Here is a 20,759-nt window from a genome sequence, read left to right on the forward strand (position 1 = left end):
AATCGACAATGGTTTCATTGTCATCGCCTCCAAGACTGGCTTTCAATTCCAGATTTATTAATTGAATTTAAATTCCTGATTCGAACCCATGTCCCCAGAGAATTAGCCTGGGCCTCTGGATTACTGGTCCAATGACACTATGTCACCACCGCCCCCATAAATAAATTAGTTAATAACTTAATTTAGTTAATAACTAATAACTTTATCACTATTACTCAAGTTGCTTACAGCGGCACTTTTGGTAATAAATTAACCCTTTATCTTGCATAAGACTAAAGTTTGTTTGCTGGGTTATTTTTCTTAATTGAACCACTCAAATTAAAAGTGGGCTACATACACACACACACACACACAAATGCTTTGCTCGCAGACCACTTTAAGGAAACGCCTTTTACATAGTCGTGGGACCCTTCATCCCATTTTAAACAATAGAACAATGTTAGCTGTCCTCCAGTCTTCTGCCACCACACCTATAGCCAGTGAGGACTTTTTAAAAATTCATTCACAGGATGTGGTTGTCGCTGGCTGGGCCCAGCATTTATTGCCCCTCCCTAATTGCCCTTTGAGAAGGTGGTGGTGAGCTGCCTTCTTGAACCGCTGCAGTCCATGTGGTGTAGGTACACCCACGGCGCTGTTAGGGAGGGAGTTCCAGGATTTTGACCCAGCGACAGTGAAGGAACGGCCGATATATTTCCAAGTCAGGATGGTGAGTGACTCGGAGGGGAACTTCCAGGTGGTGGTGTTCCCATCTATCCGCCGCCCTTGTTCTTCTAGGTGGTAGTGGTCGTGGGTTTGGAAGGTGCTGTCGATTGGAAAATGATGGTCAGAGCCTCTGCTATTTTCTTCTCTTGCTTCCCTTAACAGCCTGGGATACATTTCGTCTGGGCCTGGGGATTTATTCACTTTCAAAGATATTGAATACCTTAATATTTCCTTTCTCACTATGTCTACCGGTCCAATATTTCACACTCCTCCTTAACTATAATGTCTACATCACTGGGTCACTGTTTAAAAAGAAGGCTGTTCATTTAAGACAGAGATGAGGGGAAATTTTCTGTCTCAGAGGGTCGTGAGACTTTGGAACTCTCTTCCTCAAAAGCTGGTGAAAGCAGAGTCTTTGAATATTGTTAAGGCCGAGATAGATAGGTTCTTGATAAGCAAGGGGGTGAAAGGTTATCAGGGGTAGGCAGGGAATGTGGAGTTGAGATTACAACCGGATCAGCCACGGTCTTATTGAATGGCAGAGCAGGTTCGAGGGGCCGAGTGGCCTACTCCTGCTCCTAATTCGTGCGCTCGTATGCATCGACCCTATGAAAACAGATGCAAAGTATTCTTTGAGAACCACGCCCACATCCTCCATCAACCACACGCAAGTTACCGCTTTGGTCCCTAACAGGCCCGGCTCATTCTTTCGTTCTTCTGTTGCTCTTCAGGCATTTATAAAACATTTTTGGGTTTTCCTCGATTTTTCTTGTCAGTATTTTTCATGCCCTCTCTTTATTCACCTAATTTTCTTTTTAATTTCACTCCCTGCACTAGCTATACTCCTCGTGGCTTTCTTCAGGATTGAGCTCTTGGAATTTGATACAAGCTTCCCTCTTTATTGCCTTATCCTAGAACGTCTGTTCTTTGATATCCAGGGCAGGGGGTGGTTTGCATTTGTGAGTCCCACCCCTTTTCTTTGTGGGAACATATTCGTTCTGAACCCTCTCTGTCTCCCCCTCGCATACCTCCCACTGCTCTGACGCTGATTTACTTTCAGTTGCTGTTTCCGGACCACTTTTGCCAAATCACATCTCAACTTAGTCATACTGGCCTTTCCCCAGGGTGGAAGACAGGAGGGTGATTCTTCTCTTATGGGTGAGACTAGAACCAAGGGACACAGGTTAATAATAAGGGGTCTCCCATTTAAGGAGGAGGTGAGGAGAAATGTTTTCTCTCAGAGGGTCGTTAGTCTGTGGAATTCTCTTCCCCAGAGAGCAATGGAGGCCGGGTCATTGAATATAGTCAAGGCTGGGTTAGACAGATTTTTGATTGACAAGGGAGTCGAGAGTTATGGAGGACAGGCAGGAAAGCGGAGTTGAAACCACAACCAGATTAGCCATGATCTTTATGAATGGCGAAGCAGGCTCAAATGGCGGTGGGTCTAAGTCCGGTATTTTAAACTTAAATAAGGGCATGAAAGCAGAGCTAGCTAAAGTGAACTGGCAAATTAGGTGAAGGGATATGTCATAGAGTCATAGAGGTCTAGAGCACAGAAAGAGACCCTTCGGCCCATCGAGTCTGCGTCTGCGCCAGTCAAACAAGTACCTATTTTAATCCCATTTTCTAGCACTAGGCCCATAGCCTTGTTTGCCATGGCATCACAAGTGCACATCCAAATACTTCTTCAATGTTATGAGGGTTTCTGCCTCTACCACCCTTTCAGGCAGTGAGTTCCAGGCTCCCATCACCCTCTGGGTGAAAGAATTCTTCCTTACATCCCCTCTAAACCTCCTGCCCCTTACCTTAAATCTATGCCCCCTGGTTATTGATCCCTCCACCAAGGGGAAAAGTTCCTTCCTGTCTACCCGATCTATGCCCCTCATAGCTTTATACACTTCAATGTCCCCCCTCAATCTCCTCTGCTCCAAGGAAAATAACCCCAGTCTATCCAATCTCTCCTCATAACTAAAACTCTCCAGCCCAGGCAATATCCTGGTAAATCTCCTCCGCACTCTCTCTAGTGCAATCACATCCTTCCTAAAATGCAGATTCCAGATCTGCACTCAATACTCCAGCTGTGGCCTAACCCGCATTTTATACGAAATTCCGTTCTGTTGAAGAGTCACACGGACTCGAAACGTTAACTGTTCCTCTCCGCTGATGCTGTCAGACCTGTTGAGTTTTTCCAGGTATTTTTGTTTTTGTTCAGCATTTTATACAGTTCCAGCATAACCTGCCTGCTCTTATATTCTATACCTCGGCTAATATAGGCAAGTATCCCATATGCCTTCTTATCCACGTTATCTACCTGTCCCGCTACCTTAAGGGACCGGTGGACATGCACACCATGGTCCCTCCGATCCTCGGTACTTCCCAGGGTCCTACCATTCATTGTGTATTCCCGTGCCTTGTTTGTCCTGCCCAAGTACATCACCTCACACTAATCCGGATTAAATTCCATTTGCCACTGATCAGCCTGCCTATATCCTCCTGTAATCTAAGGCTATCCTCACTATTTACCACCCCACCAATTTTTGTGTCATCCGCGAACTTACTGATCAACCCTCCTACGTCTGAATCGTTTATAAAAACCACAAACAGCAAGGGACCCAGCACCAATCCTGTAGAACCCCACTGGACACAGACATCCAGTCACAAAAACACCCCTCAACCATCACCCTCTGCTTCCAGCCACTCAGCCAATTCTGGATCCAAATTGCCTTGGATCCCATGGGCTCTTACCTTCGTTATCAGTCTCCCATGCGGGACATTATCAAAAGCCTTGCTGAAGTCCAAGTAGACTACGTCAAGTGCATTGCCCTCATCTACACACCTTGTCACCTCTTCAAAAAATTCAGTCAAATTGGTCAGATATGACCTCCCCTTAACAAAACCATGCTGACTGTCCTTGATTAATCCCTGCCTCTCCAAGTGTAGATTAATTCTGTCCCTCAGAATTGCTTCCAATAGTTTCCCCACCATTGAGGTTAGACTGACTGGCCTGTAGTTCCCTGGTTTATCCCTTCCTCCCTTCTTGATGAACGGTACCACATTGGCTGTCCTCCAGTCCTCTGGCACCTTCCATGTGGCCAGAGAGGTATTGAGGCAAATTTCAGAGAAGTGTAAAAATAATAGTGGGGGATTTCAACTTCCCCAACATTAACTGGGTTAGTCATAGTGTGATAGGTTTAGAGGGAGCGGAATTCTTAAAATGCATCCAGGAGAGCTTTTTAAGCCAGTGCGTAGAAGGTCCTACAAGAGAGGGTGCGGTCCTGGACTTAATTTTTAGGGAATGAAGCTGGGCAAGAGGTAGAGGTATCGGTGGGGGAGCATTTTGCAGATAGTGGTTATAATTCAGTTAGATTCAAGGTTGTTATGGAAAAGGATGGGCCAGAAATCAGAGTTCTAAACTGGGGGAAGGCCAATTTTAATAAGATCAGATATGTCCATAGGGTTGCAGTGGCAGACATTTAAGGGAATATTTTAGAATATACAGAAGAATTGTTACATTACAATGAGAAAGAAAAATCCTAAGGGGGAGACCCACCATCCGTGGTTAAGTAAAAAAGTTGAAGATGGTGTCAAACTTAAAGAAAAAGCTTATAATTGCACAGAGATGGGTGGCAGGTCAGAAGATTGGACAGAGCATAAAAAACAGCAAAGAATGACTAAAAGATTGATAAATAAGGAAAAATTAGGGTACAAGAGAAAGCGAGCTAGAAATGTAAAGACAGATAAGTAAGAGTTTCGAGATATATATTATAAAAAGGAAAGAGTTAACAAAGTGAGCATTGGTCCTGTAGAAAGTGAGTCTGGGGAATTAATAATGGAAATAAAGGAGATGGCAGATGAATTGAACAGGTATTTCGCATTGGTCTTCACTATATAGGATGCAAGTAACATCCCAGAAATAGCTGTAAATCAGGAAATGGAAGGGAGGGAGGAACTCAAGAAAATAACAATCACCAGGGAAGTGGTGATTAGCAAATTGTTGGGACTGCGGACTGACAAATCCCTGGGTCCTGATGGACTTCATCCTAGGGTCTTAAAAGAAGTGGCTAGGGAGATAGTTGATGTGTTGGTTTTAATTTTCCAAAATTCCCTAGATTTGGGGAAGGTTCTATTAGATTGAAAAATAACAAATGTAACTCCTTTATTCAAAAAGGCAGGGAGGCAGAAAGCAGGAAACTACAGGCCAGTTAGCTTAACATCTGTCACAGGGAAAATATTAGAAGCTATTATTAAATACGTTATAGCATTGGAACTTGGCAAAATTCAAGGCAATCAAGCAGAGTCTACGTGGTTTTGTGAAACAGAAATCATGTTTAACCAATTTCTTGGAGTTCTTTGAAGTAGTAACATTTGGAGTGGATAAAGGGGAACTGGTAGATGTACTGTACTTAGATTTCCAAAAGGCTTTTGATAAGGTGCCACATCAAAGGTTACAGCAAAAAATAAAAGCTCATGGTGTCGGGGATAATATGGATAGAAGATTGGCTAGCTAACAGGAAATGGGAGTAGGCATAAATGGGTCATCTTCTGGTTAGCAAGATGTTACGAGTGGTATGCCACGGGGATAAGGGGACCAAAGGTATGGTTGCTGAATTTGCTGATGACACAAAGATAGGTAGGAAAGTGAGATGTGAAGAGGACATAAAGAGACTACAAAGGGATTTAGATAGGTTAAGTGAGTGTGCAAAGATCTGGCAAATGGAGTATAATATAAGCAAATACAAAATTGTTCATTTTGGCAGGAAAGATAAAAAAGCAGCATATTATCTAAATGGTGAGGGATTGCAGAGCTCTTAGATGCAGAGGGATCTGGGTGTCCTAGTGCACAAGTCACAAAAGGTTAGTATGCAGGTACAGCAAGTAATTAGGAAAGCTAATAGACGTTATTGTTTATTGCGAGGGGAATTGAATACATAAGTAGGGAGGTTATGCTTCAGTTATATAGGGCATTAGTGAGACCACATCTGGAGCACAGTATTGGTCTCCTTATTTAAGGATGTAAGTGCATTGAAAGCAGTTCAGAGAAGGTTTACTAAACTAATACCTGGATTGGGTGAGTTGTATTATGAGGAAAGGTTAGACAGGCTCGGTTTGTATCCGTTGGAGTTTAGCTCTTTTTCCATATTTGAGCCAAGGCTGTAATGAGGTCAGGAGTTAAGTGGCCCTGGCAGAACCCAAACTGAGCATCAGGGAGCAGGTTATTGCTAAGCAAGCGCCATTTGATAGCACTGTTGATGACCCCTTCCAGCACTTTATTGATGATCAAAAGTGGACTGATGGGGCACTAATTGGCCGGGTTAGATTTGTCCTGCTTTGTGTGTACAGGACATACCTGGGCAATTTTCCACATTGCCGGGTAGATGCCAGTGTTGTAGCTGTACTGGAACAGCTTGGCTAGGGGCGCGGCAAGTTCTGGAGCACAAGTCTTCAGTACTATTGCCGGAATATTGTCAGGACCCGTAGCCTTTGCGGTGTCCGGGTCCTTCAGCCATTTCTTGATATCACTTGGAGTGAATCGAATTGGCTGAAGACCGGCATCTGTGATGCTGGGGACCCCCGGAGGAGGCCGAGATGGATCATCCACTCAGCAAGAGCAGCAGACACGTGGGAACACCATCACCTGGAATTTGAGAGGAGATTTAAAAATCATAAGGGGCAGGAAGTTTGGACCAGTGGGCGGGCCTGGGAGCGGATGGGAAACGGCCAGCCAGAATGAAAACAAAAACAGAATTACCTGGAAAAACTCAGCAAGTCTGGCAGCATCGGCGGAGAAGAAAAGAGTCGACGTTTCGAGTCCTCATGACCCTTCAACAGAATGAAAGGGGTGCTGAGAAGCTGGGGTGGGGGGGGCGGGAGGAATGCAAGTGCAGAAGTCTGCCCATGTGCGGGGGAGAGCGCACACTGAAAGCTCCCTGAAGGTTGGGAGCTGCCTCCGGGAGCTGAAGAATTTTAAACCAACGAGTAAAGTTTTTAAAAATCTGGAAAAAATGTACACACAGCTGATTCACTCACCTCACCGTGTATACTTGAAAAATTCTGCCTAAAACTTTTTGTTTTTTTAAATTTAATTGCGGAAATCCCATCCGAAGGCCACGTGGCTGATTCGCCTGCCGCCAACCATAAGGTTGGACGGGCAATGAAAAATAGCACTTAGCGAACACTTTAATGGCCTTAATAGGCCTCTTAATTGTCGGCAGGCGACTATCGACTCTCACGCGCGCCCGGTGACTGAAATATCGCGAGATGAAGTCGGGACAATCGCTCGATGTCATCGGGTGCTGGTTCACGCTCGGGCGCCTCGGGCACGCGCCTGCACGCCGAGCACAAAATCCTGCCCATAGAATCACTGAGGGCGCAGAGGGGGACGCCATTCGAGAGAAACCCTTCCAGTTGGTAGAAGGATCGTGAAGCATAGAACACCAACCGAAGGTGACCGGCAAAGGGAGCAACGATGACACGAGGAAAAGCGTCTTTATGCAGCGAGTGGTTAGGATCTGGAGTGCTCTGCCTGAGAGTGAGGTGGAGGTAGATTCAATTCAGAAGTGAATTGGATCATTATCTCAAGAGAAACCATTGACAGGGCTGGGTGGGGGTGGGGGCACTCTTGCAGAGCTGACAGGGAAATGATAGGCTGAACCACCTCCTTTGGTCCTGTAACTATTTTATGATTCTATATTATTTTTTAATTCTGCCCTGGCAAGCCGGAGGAAACAGTTGATCTTCATCTACCCTATTAAACCTATAATCATTGTTTTAACTGCAGTCAGAATAACCTAAACCTTGATGTTCAAGTGAAAACAAAGCTTAAGCCCTGGTATCATTCTGCTAATTCTACACTGCCCCACATCTAGACCAGAACATCCCCGGATATCTCATCATACCCACATCACAGATCCAAAGTCCTCTCCTCCTCCCTGTCCACTTACAACCTCCACTTTTTTTAAACATACTGCTCTTCACCTGCATCAGTACCACTCACCTCGGATCTCAGCTTTTCCAATGCTGAACTCCTCATTCAACCCAATTCGGATCTCTGAAAAGAGGGGAAACAAAGGTTCAGTCAGAGTCTGAGGAAGTCGAATCGACGGAGTTATTAAACCAGCCTGAAATTAAAACCCAGAGCTTAGAATCCTGGTAGGAGGGCCAGTGTCAGGGCAGTGATCAGAGAACAAGAGGAGAGAGCGGTGAGAACAGTTTCAGGATAGAGGGAGGGGTGGGCGGGGGCGGCGAGGGAGGAGGAGAGGGGCAGAGAAGCAGTGTGAACAGTTTCGGGATAGAGTCAGCCGTGTCAACAGTTTGATTTCATACAGGAGTTGGAGTCCCTGATCACAAAACAGTTTGTCCCGAGATGCGTCATACGCGCTGTGCCATGTTGCGCTGTGTCACAGTGCTGGTACCTGTGCTGCTGGGCAGGAAGCATTTCATCCGCACCTCTCCCTGTACATCCGCCCTCAACAGACTGCCCTGTAACACATTCCCATTGAGAGAGATCAGCGACGATCATCAACAACATCGCTCGCCACACACACACACACACACACACACACACACACAGACAGACAGGCACTCACACACACAGACAGACAGGCACTCACACACACAGACAGACAGGCACTCACACACACACACACACACAGACAGACAGGCACTCACACACACAGGCATGCAGACACAGACGCACACAAGCTGTACAAAATATGGAACTGGTTGGTCTCACGTTTGATCCGATCACGACTGTCAGCCTCTCTATAACATCCACAAAGATTTCAGTTTTCAGCCCCTGGGATGACAAAGAATGTTGATGAATTAAATACAGTCCACTTGCACCCCAGACAGATTCGCCCCTCCCAATTTGCCCCACCACTCACAACCTCCATAACCTGGGAAGAGTCAATGCCCAGGGAACCCGTAACCCCGCGCGGGTCAGTGCCGATGAACCCGTACCCCAGCGAGAGTCAGTGACCGAGGATCACGTACCCGTGTACGAGTCAGTGCCCGAGGAACCTGTACCCCAGTGTGGTCAGTGCCTGAGGAACCTGTACCCCAGCGCGGGTCAGTGCCTGAGGAACCTGTACCCCAGCGCGGGTCAGTGCCTGAGGAACCCGTAACCCCGCACGGGTCAGTGCCTGAGGAACCTGTACCCCAGCGCGGGTCAGTGTCTGAGGAACCTGTACCCCAGTGCGGGTCAGTGCCTGAGGAACCTGTACCCCAGTGCGGGTCAGTGCCTGAGGAACCTGTACCCCAGTGCAGGTCAGTGTCTGAGGAACCTGTACCCCAGTGCGGGTCAGTGACCGAGGAACCTGTACCCCAGTGCGGGTCAGTGTCTGAGGAACCTGTACCCCAGTGCGGGTCAGTGACCGAGGAACCTGTACCCCAGTGCGGGTCAGTGACCGAGGAACCTGTACCCCAGTGCGGGTCAGTGACCGAGGAACACGAACCCGTGTACGAGTCAGTGCCCAAGGAACCTGTACCCCAGCGCGGGTCAGTGCCTGAGGAACCTGTACCCCAGCGCGGGTCAGTGCCTGAGGAACCTGTACCCCAGCGCGGGTCAGTGCCTGAGGAACCTGTACCCCAGCGCGGGTCAGTGCCTGAGGAACCTGTACCCCAGTGCGGGTCAGTGACCGAGGAACACGAACCCGTGTACGAGTCAGTGCCCAAGGAACCTGTACCCCAGCGCGGGTCAGTGCCTGAGGAACCTGTACCCCAGCGCGGGTCAGTGCCTGAGGAACCTGTACCCCAGTGCGGGTCAGTGCCTGAGGAACCTGTACCCCAGCGCGCGTCAGTGCCTGAGGAACCTGTACCCCAGTGCGGGTCAGTGCCTGAGGAACCTGTACCCCAGCGCGCGTCAGTGCCTGAGGAACCTGTACCCCAGTGCGGGTCAGTGCCTGAGGAACCTGTACCCCAGTGCAGGTCAGTGCCTGAGGAACCTGTACCCCAGTGCGGGTCAGTGTCTGAGGAACCTGCACCCCAGCATGGACCAGATGACAAGGAACCTGTACCCCAGTGCAGGTCAGTGCCCGAGGAACCTGTACCCCAGTGCGGGTCAGTGACCGAGGAACCTGTACCCCAGCGCGGGTCAGTGTCTGAGGAACCTGTACCCCAGTGCGGGTCAGTGCCTGAGGAACCTGTACCCCAGCGCGGGTCAGTGTCTGAGGAACCTGTACCCCAGTGCGGGTCAGTGACCGAGGAACCTGTACCCCAGCGCGGGTCAGTGCCTGAGGAACCTGTACCCCAGCGCGGGTCAGTGCCTGAGGAACCTGTACCCCAGTGCGGGTCAGTGACTGAGGAACCTGCACCCCAGCGCGGGTCAGTGCCTGAGGAACCTGTACCCCAGCGCGGGTCAGTGCCTGAGGAACCTGTACCCCAGTGCGGGTCAGTGCCTGAGGAACCTGTACCCCAGCATGGACCAGATGACAAGGAACCTGTACCCCAGTGCGGGTCAGTGCCTGAGGAACCTGTACCCCAGCGCGGGTCAGTGCCTGAGGAACCTGTACCCCAGCATGGACCAGATGACAAGGAACCTGTACCCCAGTGCGGGTCAGTGCCTGAGGAACCTGCACCCCAGCGCGGGTCAGTGCCCGAGGAACCTGTACCCCAGCGCGGGTCAGTGTCTGAGGAACCTGTACCCCAGCGCGGGTCAGTGCCTGAGGAACCTGTACCCCAGTGCAGGTCAGTGCCTGAGGAACCTGCACCCCAGCGCGGGTCAGTGCCCGAGGAACCTGTACCCCAGCGCGGGTCAGATCACAAGGAACTTGTACCCCAGCGCGGGTCAGTGCCTGAGGAACCTGTACCCCAGCGCGGGTCAGTGCCTGAGGAACCTGTACCCCAGCGCGGGTCAGTGCCCGAGGAACCTGTACCCCAGCGCGGGTCAGTGCCTGAGGAACCTGTACCCCAGCGCGGGTCAGTGCCTGAGGAACCTGTACCCCAGCGCGGGTCAGTGCCTGAGGAACCTGTACACCAGTGCGGGTCAGAGCCCAAGGAACCTGTACCCCAGCGCGGACCAGATGATGAGGAACCTGCACCCCAGCGTGGATCAGATCACAAGGAACCTGTACCCCAGCGTGGGTCAGTGCCTGAGGAACCTGTACCCCAGCATGGACCAGATCACAAGGAACCTGTACCCCAGCGCGAGTCAGTGCCTGAGGAACCTGTACCCCAGCGCGGGTCAGTGCCTGAGGAACCTGTACCCCAGCGCGGGTCAGTGCCTGAGGAACCTGTACCCCAGCATGGACCAGATCACAAGGAACCTGTACCCCAGCGCGAGTCAGTGCCTGAGGAACCTGTACCCCAGCGCGGGTCAGTGCCTGAGGAACCTGTACCCCAGCATGGACCAGATCACAAGGAACCTGTACCCCAGCGCGAGTCAGTGCCTGAGGAACCTGTACCCCAGCATGGACCAGATGATGAGGAACCTGTACCCCAGCGCGGGTCAGTGCCTGAGGAACCTGTACCCCAGCATGGACCAGATGATGAGGAACCTGTACCCCAGCGCGAGTCAGTGCCTGAGGAACCTGTACCCCAGCGCGGGTCAGTGCCTGAGGAACCTGTACCCCAGTGCGGGTCAGTGCCTGAGGAACCTGCACCCCAGCGCGGGTCAGTGCCTGAGGAACCTGCACCCCAGCGCGGGTCAGTGTGAGGAACCTGCACCCCAGCGCGTGTCAGTGCCTGAGGAACCTGCACCCCAGCGCGTGTCAGTGCCTGAGGAACCTGTACCCCAGCGCGGGTCAGTGCCTGAGGAACCTGTACCCCAGTGCGGGTCAGTGACCGAGGAACCTGTACCCCAGCGCGGGTCAGTGCCTGAGGAACCTGTACCCCAGCGCGGGTCAGTGCCTGAGGAACCTGTACCCCAACATGGGTCAGTGCCTGAGGAACCTGTACCCCAGTGCGGGTCAGTGACCGAGGAACCTGTACCCCAGCGCGGGTCAGTGCCTGAGGAACCTGTACCCCAGCGCGGGTCAGTGCCTGAGGAACCTGTACCCCAACATGGGTCAGTGCCTGAGGAGCCCGTACCCCAGCGCGGGTCAGTGCCTGAGGAACCTGTACCCCAACATGGGTCAGTGCCTGAGGAGCCCGTACCCCACCGCGAGTAACTGCCCAAGGAACCCATATCCCAGCGTGAGTCAGTGCCCAGATGCCAGTTCCCAGAGGGAATCCCTGCTCAGGGAACCCATTCCTCACCCAGCCAGACCGTGCCCCGGAAACTTACCTCTTCACTGCGCCTTGCCAGGACCGGTCTGCTCGCCGCGTTACTGGGAGCCACTTTATTCTGCTGTGTATCTGCACCAAACTACAAAAAAACACAGGTTAGAAAGACACGGGCCCAAATGCTCACCCCTTCACCTCAACCAAACCATTCACTGGAAACTTTCAACCGTGCCCCAAAGAGGAAAGGTCACTGGGGTGGGTGGGGGTAAGGGGGAGGAGGTGAGGGGCATTTGGGGGGGTGGGGGGGGGCAGAAAGAGAGGTGGGATTGGGCGGTGGGGGGGTGGAAAAGAGGGGCATGAACTCCCGGGACTCACCAGGCCGATGTTGCTCAGTTCGAATAGGTTGAATTGCCTGGCGATTTCTGGCTGAGTCTGGATAAAATTCTTCAGGATGTCGCTCGAGGTCGTCTGAATGTACCCATAATCCTGTGCGGGAAAGACCAGTCAAAACTGTCCGAGGGACAGGATCCACCCATCTATCTCCCCCAATCCCTCACCTGCCAATCCCCCCATCCCCCAACGCACCCCCAACCCCCACCCCCATCCCCCAATTCACCCCAATCCCCCACAACGCACCCCAATCCCCCACCCCCAATCCCCACGATGCACCCCAATCCCCACAATGCACCCCAATTTCCCAACTCCCCCCAATCCCCTGACTGACCCCCAATCGCCCTACTCACCCCCACCCCATCTCAGCCCCACAACCCTGACCACTCCCACTAGCCCCTCTCTCTCCATAACCCTGTATCAATGCCAAACTAATCCCACTGTCCTGCTCTCGCCCCATAGCCCTGTATCAATCCCAAACTAATCCCACTGCCCCACTCTCTCCCCATAATCCTGTATCAATCCCAAACTAATCCCACTGCCCCGCTCTCTCCCCATAGCCCTGTATCAATCCCAAACTAATCCCACTGTCCCGCCCTCTCCCCATAGCCCTGTATCAATCCCAAACTAATCCCACTGTCCCGCCCTCTCCCCATAGCCCTGTATCAATCCCAAACTAACCCCACTGTCCCGCCCTCTCCCCATAGCCCTGTATCAATCCCAAACTAATCACACTGCCCCACTCTCTCCCCATAGCCCTGTATCAATCCCAAACTAATCCCACTGTCCCGCTCTCTCCCCATAGCCCTGTATCAATCCCAAACTAATCCCACTGCCCCACTCTCTCCCCATAGCCCTGTATCAATCCCAAACTAATCACACTGCCCCACTCTCTCCCCATAGCCCTGTATCAATCCCAAACTAATCCCACTGCCCCACTCTCTCCCCATGGCCCTGTATCAATCTCAAACTAATCCCACTGTCCCCGCTCTCTCCCCATAGCCTTGTATCAATCCCAAACTAATCCCACTGTCCCGCTCTCTCCCCATAATCCTGTATCAATCCCAAACTAATCCCACTGTCCCCGCTCTCTCCCCATAGCCCTGTATCAATCCCAAACTAATCCCACTGTCCCGCCCTCTCCCCATAGCCCTGTATCAATCCCAAACTAATCCCACTGTCCCACCCTCTCCCCATAGCCCTGTATCAATCCCAAACTAATCCCACTGTCCCGCCCTCTCCCCTTGGCCCTGTATCAATCCCAAACTAGTCCCACTGCCCTGTTCCTTTCCCAGGTACAGTGAGGAAAGAGTGGGTTTGATGGTGGGTGACTGGGGACAAGGGTTAGTGCCCTGTGGTGAGACAGTGGGAGATGCCCAGTTGGCAAGGTGCAACAAAGTGGTGGGTTGGCATCCACCTGGCAGGGACAGTATTTGCAACAATGAGCAGAAATCAACAGCACTGAGGGTGGGCAGCTTGTGGGAGAATCGCTGTCCTGTCCTGGCGCCTGTGGGAGGGTCGCTGTCCTGTCCTGGCGCCTGTGGGAGGATTGCTGTCCTGTCCTGGCGCCTGTGGGAGGATTGCTGTCCTGTCCTGGCGCCTGTGGGAGGATCGCTGTCCTGCCCTGGCGCCTGTGGGAGGATCACTGTCCTGTCCTGGCGCCTGTGGGAGGATCACTGTCCTGTCCTGGCGCCTGTGGGAGAATCGCTGTCCTGTCCTGGCGCCTGTTGGAGGGTCGCTGTCCTGCCCTGGCGCCTGTGGGAGGATTGCTGTCCTGTCCTGGCACCTGTGGGAGGATTGCTGTCCTGTCCTGGCGCCTGTGGGAGGATCGCTGTCCTGTCCTGGCACCTGTGGGAGGATTGCTGTCCTGTCCTGGCGCCTGTGGGAGGGTCGCTGTCCTGTCCTGGCGCCTGTGGGAGGATCGCTGTCCTGCCCTGGCGCCTGTGGGAGGATTGCTGTCCTGTCCTGGCGCCTGTTGGAGGATTGCTGTCCTGTCCTGGCACCTGTGGGAGGATCGCTGTCCTGCCCTGGCGCCTGTTGGAGGATCACTGTCCTGTCCTGGCGCCTGTGGGAGGGTCGCTGTCCTGTCCTGGCGCCTGTGGGAGGATTGCTGTCCTGGCGCCTGTGGGAGGATCGCTGTCCTGTCCTGGCGCCTGTGGGAGGATCGCTGTCCTGTCCTGGCGCCTGTGGGAGGATTGCTGTCCTGTCCTGGCGCCTGTGGGAGGATTGCTGTCCTGTCCTGACGCCTGTGGGAGGATTGCTGTCCTGTCCTGGCGCCTGTGGGAGGATTGCTGTCCTGTCCTGACGCCTGTGGGAGGATTGCTGTCCTGGCGCCTGTGGGAGGATTGCTGTCCTGTCCTGACGCCTGTGGGAGGATTGCTGTCCTGTCCTGACGCCTGTGGGAGGATTGCTGTCCTGGCGCCTGTGGGAGGATTGCTGTCCTGTCCTGGCGCCTGTGGGAGGATCGCTGTCCTGCCCTGGCGCCTGTGGGAGGATCGCTGTCCTTTCTTGGGACCCAGTTCCATCAACACTCACCAACATTTCATCCAGCAGCTCGTAGATCAGGGCAAAGTTTAACTGCAGGGTCTTCTCGTTCAGAGTTCCACAGTGATCCTTGATGAGGCTGACCAATCTGAGGACATATTTAACACAGTCAAATTCCTAGAAGGTGCTTAACAAAAGAAATATCAATAAAAACATTTTTGATACCAAGCCACAGAAGAAATCAGGAATCTTGACCAAAAGCTTGATTGAAGAGGCAGCTTCTCAAGAACGTCTTAAAGGAGGACCAAGAGATGGAAAGGCTGAGATATTCAGGGGGGGTGGGGGGAATTCCAGAGCTCAGTGCCAAGGCAGCTGGAGGCACGGCTACCAATATTGGAATGAGGGCAACCTGGGTCACACAGCCCCTCTTGTGCTGGGGTCAGGGGGCAGTCTGGGTCACACAGCCCCTCTTGTGCTGGGGTCAGGGGGCAGTCTGGGTCACATGTTCCCTCTCTGCTGGGGTCAGGGGGCAGTCTGGGTCCCATGGTCCCTCCCTGCTGGGGTCAGTGGGCAGTCTGGGTCACATGGTCCCTCTCTGCTGGGGTCAGGGGGCAGTCTGGGTCACATGGTCCCTCTCTGCTGGGGTCAGGGGGCAGTCTGGGTCACATGGTCCCTCTCTGCTGGGGTCAGGGGGCAGTCTGGGTCACATGTTCCCTCTCTGCTGGGGTCAGGGGGCAGTCTGGGTCACATGGTCCCTCTCTGCTGGGGTCAGGGGGCAGTCTGGGTCACATGTTCCCTCTCTGCTGGGGTCAGGGGGCAGTCTGGGTCACATGGTCCCTCTCTGCTGGGGTCAGTGGGCAGTCTGGGTCACATGGTCCCTCTCTGCTGGGGTCAGGGGGCAGTCTGGGTCACATGGTCCCTCTCTGCTGGGGTCAGTGGGCAGTCTGGGTCACATGTTCCCTCTCTGCTGGGGTCAGGGGGCAGTCTGGGTCACATGTTCCCTCTCTGCTGGGGTCAGGGGGCAGTCTGGGTCACATGGTCCCTCTCTGCTGGGGTCAGGGGGCAGTCTGGGTCACATGTTCCCTCTCTGCTGGGGTCAGGGGGCAGTCTGGGTCACATGGTCCCTCTCTGCTGGGGTCAGGGGGCAGTCTGGGTCACATGGTCCCTCTCTGCTGGGGTCAGTGGGCAGTCTGGGTCACATGTTCCCTCTCTGCTGGGGTCAGGGGGCAGTCTGGGTCACATGGTCCCTCTCTGCTGGGGTCAGTGGGCAGTCTGGGTCACATGGTCCCTCTCTGCTGGGGTCAGGGGGCAGTCTGGGTCACATGTTCCCTCTCTGCTGGGGTCAGGGGGCAGTCTGGGTCACATGTTCCCTCTCTGCTGGGGTCAGGGGGCAGTCTGGGTCACATGTTCCCTCTCTGCTGGGGTCAGGGGGCAGTCTGGGTCACATGTTCCCTCCCTGCTGGGGTCAGGGGGCAGTCTGGGTCACATGTTCCCTCTCTGCTGGGGTCAGGGGGCAGTCTGGGTCACATGGTCCCTCTCTGCTGGGGTCAGGGGGCAGTCTGGGTCATATGGTCCATCTCTGCTGGGGTCAGGGGGCAGTCTGGGTCACATGGTCCCTCTCTGCTGGGGTCAGTGGGCAGTCTGGGTCACATGGTCCCTCTCTGCTGGGGTCAGGGGGCAGTCTGGGTCACATGGTCCCTCTCTGCTGGGCTGGTCTGAATGAGGAATTGTGCTGGGGTGGGTATAGGGGGCAGTTACTGGGCACCCGCACCCAGTCCCCACACCCCAACATTTAGCCCAAGCGCTGGGGAGGGTGAGACAAAGCAATCGGTACAATGTATGAAAATATGGGACACCACCACCCCCTCCACCACCAGCACCTGCTGGGAGTGCCTTCCCGTGGGAGGTGGCGGGTTCTCCCTGTACCTGAGGAGGAACTGGATGACCGTGAATGGAGATGTGTTGGAGCGAGTCGTCACCACAAAGTAGACTGTGTTCTGGCGAAGGTGAAGAAACTGCAGACCCTGGTGATGCTGCAGGAAGACAAAAGGAAGGTCAGCTCAGAGTGAGACATGGCAACGGGGAAGAGGGGAGGGGGTGAGGGAGGGAATTGGAGGGGACTCGGGTGGGGGGGGGTGGGGGGGAGAGGGAGCAGAGAAGGAGGGGCATGGAAGCTGAGGGAGGGTGAAGGGGGGGGTGGGCCGAGAGAGGGAAGAAAAGGGAGACGGGAGGGGTGGAGAGGGAGGGGCAGAGAGGGGGGGCTCAAAGAGGGGTGGTGGGTGGGTTCGGAGGTGGCTCATGGAGGAGGGTGGGGGTGGAAGGGAGGCCACAGGGAGGTGTGGTGGGGTCAGAGGTGGGGGGATGAAAGAGGCACAGGGAAAGGGGCCGAGAGAGAGAGGGGAGGAGGTGGGGCAGGGAGAGTGGTTTGGGGAGCGGGCGTGGGGAGCAGAGGGGCTGGGTGGGTAGGTGCTGGGATAGAAGGGGGGGTGGAATGAAGGCGGTATCGGTAGTGGAGAGGGGCAGAGAGTGCGGACGGGGGGGTCGGAGGGTGGGGTCCTGACGCTGAGTTCTTTCTCTAACACGAACTGATTAGAAATTTAAATCACTCACCATGACAACAGGGGCCTGATCGCGGGGTAAACCCCTCACCTTCTGGTAGAAAATATCAACAACATCCTTGGACTCCTCCCCTCGGACTGATCATATGAGAGTTAGGAAAACAATGGGCCCTGCCTCGGGAGGCTGGGGGGGAAACATTAGACATCAGACATGTCCCCAAACACACCCCATCCTGTCACCCATTCAAACCCCTCGAACAGCCTGCAGAGAAATGCATAGGCAGGCACTTCACCCTCACAAGCACCATGTGATGCCTGCGAATGCCAGATTTCGCCAAATGGATACAGTCCTTGTAAATCAGATGGTCTCCTCGAGAGGACAGGATGAAGAGCTGTGAGATCATTCTCCTAACAGAAAAGGCAAAGAGAGAAATATTATGTTGCAGGAGGGGCAACGGTGACACACGGAGACAGAGGGAACTGCACTCATTCAGAGAGAGGGAGATAGAGGGGACAGTGCTCACTGACACAGAGAGTGAGAGAGAGAGACAGAGGGGACAGTGCCCACTGACACAGAGAGAGAGAGAGACAAAGGGGACAGTGCTCACTGACACAGAGAGAGAGAGAGAGACAGAGGAGACAGTGCTCACTGACACAGAGTGAGAGAGAGACAGAGGGACAGTGCTCACTGACACTGAGAGAGCGAGAGAGACAGAGGGGACAGTGCTCACTGATACAGAGAGACAGAGAGACAGAGGGGACAGTGCTCACTGACACTGAGAGAGAGAGAGAGACAGAGGGGACAGTGCTCACTGACACAGAGAGAGAGGGAGATAGAGGGGGACAGTGCTCACTGACACAGAGAGAGAGAGAGACAGAGGGGACAGTGCGCACTGACACAGAGAGAGAGAGAGACAAGGGGACAGTGCTCACTGACACAGAGAGAAAGAGAGAGACAGAGGGGACAGTGCTCACTGACACAGAGAGAGAGAGACAGAGGGGACAGTGCTCACTGACACAGAGAGAGAGAGACAGAGGGGACAGTGCTCACTGACATACAGAGAGAGAGAGAGAGAGACAGAGGGGACAGTGCTCACTGACACAGAGAGAGAGAGACAGAGGGGACAGTGCTCACTGACACAGAGAGAGAGAGAGAGAGGGACAGTGCTCACTGACACAGAGAGAGAGAGACAGAGGGGACAGTGTCACTGACACAGAGAGAGAGAGACAGAGGGGACAGTGCTCACTGACACAGAGAGAGAGAGACAGAGGGGACAGTGCTCACTGACACAGAGAGAGAGAGAGAGAGAGAGAGAGAGAGAGAGAGGGAACAGTGTCACTGACACAGAGAGAGGGAGACAGAGGGGACAGTGTCACTGACACAGAGAGAGAGAGACAGAGGGTACAGTGCTCACTGACACAGAGAGAGAGAGAGAGACAGAGGGGACAGTGCTCACTGAGAGAGAGAGAGAGAGAGAGAGACAGAAGGGACAGTGCTCACTGACACAGAGAGAGAGAGAGACAGAGGGGACAGTGCTCACTGACACAGAGAGAGAGAGAGAGACAGAGTGGACAGTGCTCACTGACACAGAGGAAGAGAGAGAGAGGGACAGTGTCACTGACACAGAGAGAGAGAGAGAGACAGAGTGGACAGTGCTCACTGACACAGAGAGAGAGAGAGAGAGACAGAGGGGACAGTGCTCACTGACAGAGAGAGAGAGAGAGACAGAGGGGACAGTGCTCACTGACACACAGAGAGAGAGAGAGAGAGACAGAGGGGACAGTGCTCACTGACACAGAGAGAGAGAGAGACAGAGGGGACAGTGCTCACTGACACAGAGAGAGAGAGAGAGAGGGGACAGTGCTCACTGACACAGAGAGAGAGAGACAGAGGGGACAGTGTCACTGACACAGAGAAAGAGAGGCAGAGGGACAGTGCTCACTGACACAGAGAGAGAGAGGGACAGAGGGGACAGTGCTCACTGACACAGAGAGAGAGAGAGACAGAGGGGACAGTGCTCACTGACACAGAGAGAGAGAGAGAGAGAGAGGGAACAGTGTCACTGACACAGAGAGAGGGAGACAGAGGGGACAGTGTCACTGACACAGAGAGAGAGAGACAGAGGGTACAGTGCTCACTGACACAGAGAGAGAGAGAGAGAGACAGAGGGGACAGTGCTCACTGACAGAGAGAGAGAGAGAGACAGAGGGGACAGTGCTCACTGACACAGAGAGAGAGAGAGACAGAGGGGACAGTGCTCACTGACACAGAGAGAGAGAGACAGAGGGGACAGTGCTCACTGACACAGAGAGAGAGAGAGAGAGACAGAGGGGACAGTGCTCACTGACACAGAGAGAGAGAGACAGAGGGGACAGTGCTCACTGACAAAGAGAGAGAGAGAGACAGAGGGGACAGTGCTCACTGACACAGAGAGAGAGAGAGACAGGAGGGGACAGTGCTCACTGACACAGAGAGAGACAGAGAGACAGAGGGGACAGTGCTCACTGACACAGAGAGAGAGAGAGAGAGACAGAGGGGACAGTGCTCACTGACACAGAGAGAGAGAGAGACAGAGGGGACAGTGCTCACTGACACAGAGAAAGAGAGAGACAGAGGGGACAGTGCTCACTGACACACAGAGAGAGAGAGAGAGACAGAGGGGACAGTGCTCACTGACACAGAGAGAGAGAGACAGAGGGGACAGTGCTCACTGACACAGAGAGAGAGAGACAGAGGGGACAGTGCTCACTGACACAGAGAGAGAGAGAGACAGAGGGGACAGTGTGACTGACACAGAGAGAGAGAGAGAGAGGGACAGTGCTCACTGACACAGAGAGAGAGAGAGACAGAGGGGACAGTGCTCACTGACACAGAGAGAGAGAGACAGAGGGGACAGTGCTCACTGACAAAGAGAGAGAGAGAGACAGAGGGGACAGTGCTCACTGACACAGAGAGACAGAGAGACAGAGGGGACAGTGCTCACTGACACAGAGAGAGACAGAGAGACAGAGGGGACAGTGCTCACTGACACAGAGAGAGAGAGAGAGAGACAGAGGGGACAGTGCTCACTGACACAGAGAGAGAGAGAGACAGAGGGGACAGTGCTCACTGACACAGAGAAAGAGAGAGACAGAGGGGACAGTGCTCACTGACACACAGAGAGAGAGAGAGAGACAGAGGGGACAGTGCTCACTGACACAGAGAGAGAAGACAGAGGGGACAGTGCTCACTGACACAGAGAGAGAGAGACAGAGGGGACAGTGCTCACTGACACAGAGAGAGAGAGAGACAGAGGGGACAGTGTGACTGACACAGAGAGAGAGAGAGAGAGGGGACAGTGCTCACTGACACAGAGAGAGAGAGAGACAGAGGGGACAGTGCTCACTGACACAGAGAGAGAGAGACAGAGGGGACAGTGCTCACGGACATACAGAGAGAGAGAGAGAGAGAGAGACAGAGGGGAC

The 20,759-nt window shown here is 53.5% G+C and overlaps 1 protein-coding gene across 1 annotated transcript in view; it reads right to left on the minus strand.

Annotated features, from left to right (window-relative positions):
* Nucleotides 1–17,774, minus strand: part of ap4m1 (adaptor related protein complex 4 subunit mu 1) — a 30,409-nt gene extending 12,635 nt beyond the window's left edge. Inside the window, exons 1-9 of the mRNA XM_078536271.1 lie at nucleotides 17,641–17,774; nucleotides 17,347–17,432; nucleotides 16,663–16,769; nucleotides 14,788–14,884; nucleotides 12,238–12,348; nucleotides 11,924–12,004; nucleotides 8,435–8,497; nucleotides 8,115–8,181; nucleotides 7,697–7,750 (exon numbers count right to left, since the gene is read on the minus strand). Coding sequence (XP_078392397.1) covers nucleotides 7,697–7,750; nucleotides 8,115–8,181; nucleotides 8,435–8,497; nucleotides 11,924–12,004; nucleotides 12,238–12,348; nucleotides 14,788–14,884; nucleotides 16,663–16,769; nucleotides 17,347–17,432; nucleotides 17,641–17,698 — 724 coding nt within the window. The 5' untranslated portion in view covers nucleotides 17,699–17,774. The remainder of the gene's footprint in view (nucleotides 1–7,696; nucleotides 7,751–8,114; nucleotides 8,182–8,434; nucleotides 8,498–11,923; nucleotides 12,005–12,237; nucleotides 12,349–14,787; nucleotides 14,885–16,662; nucleotides 16,770–17,346; nucleotides 17,433–17,640) is intronic.
* Between the last annotated feature and the right edge of the window lie 2,985 nt (nucleotides 17,775–20,759).

This window comes from Cetorhinus maximus, unplaced genomic scaffold (assembly GCF_964194155.1).
Source record: "Cetorhinus maximus unplaced genomic scaffold, sCetMax3.hap1.1 HAP1_SCAFFOLD_1061, whole genome shotgun sequence".
NCBI lineage: Eukaryota > Metazoa > Chordata > Chondrichthyes > Lamniformes > Cetorhinidae > Cetorhinus > Cetorhinus maximus.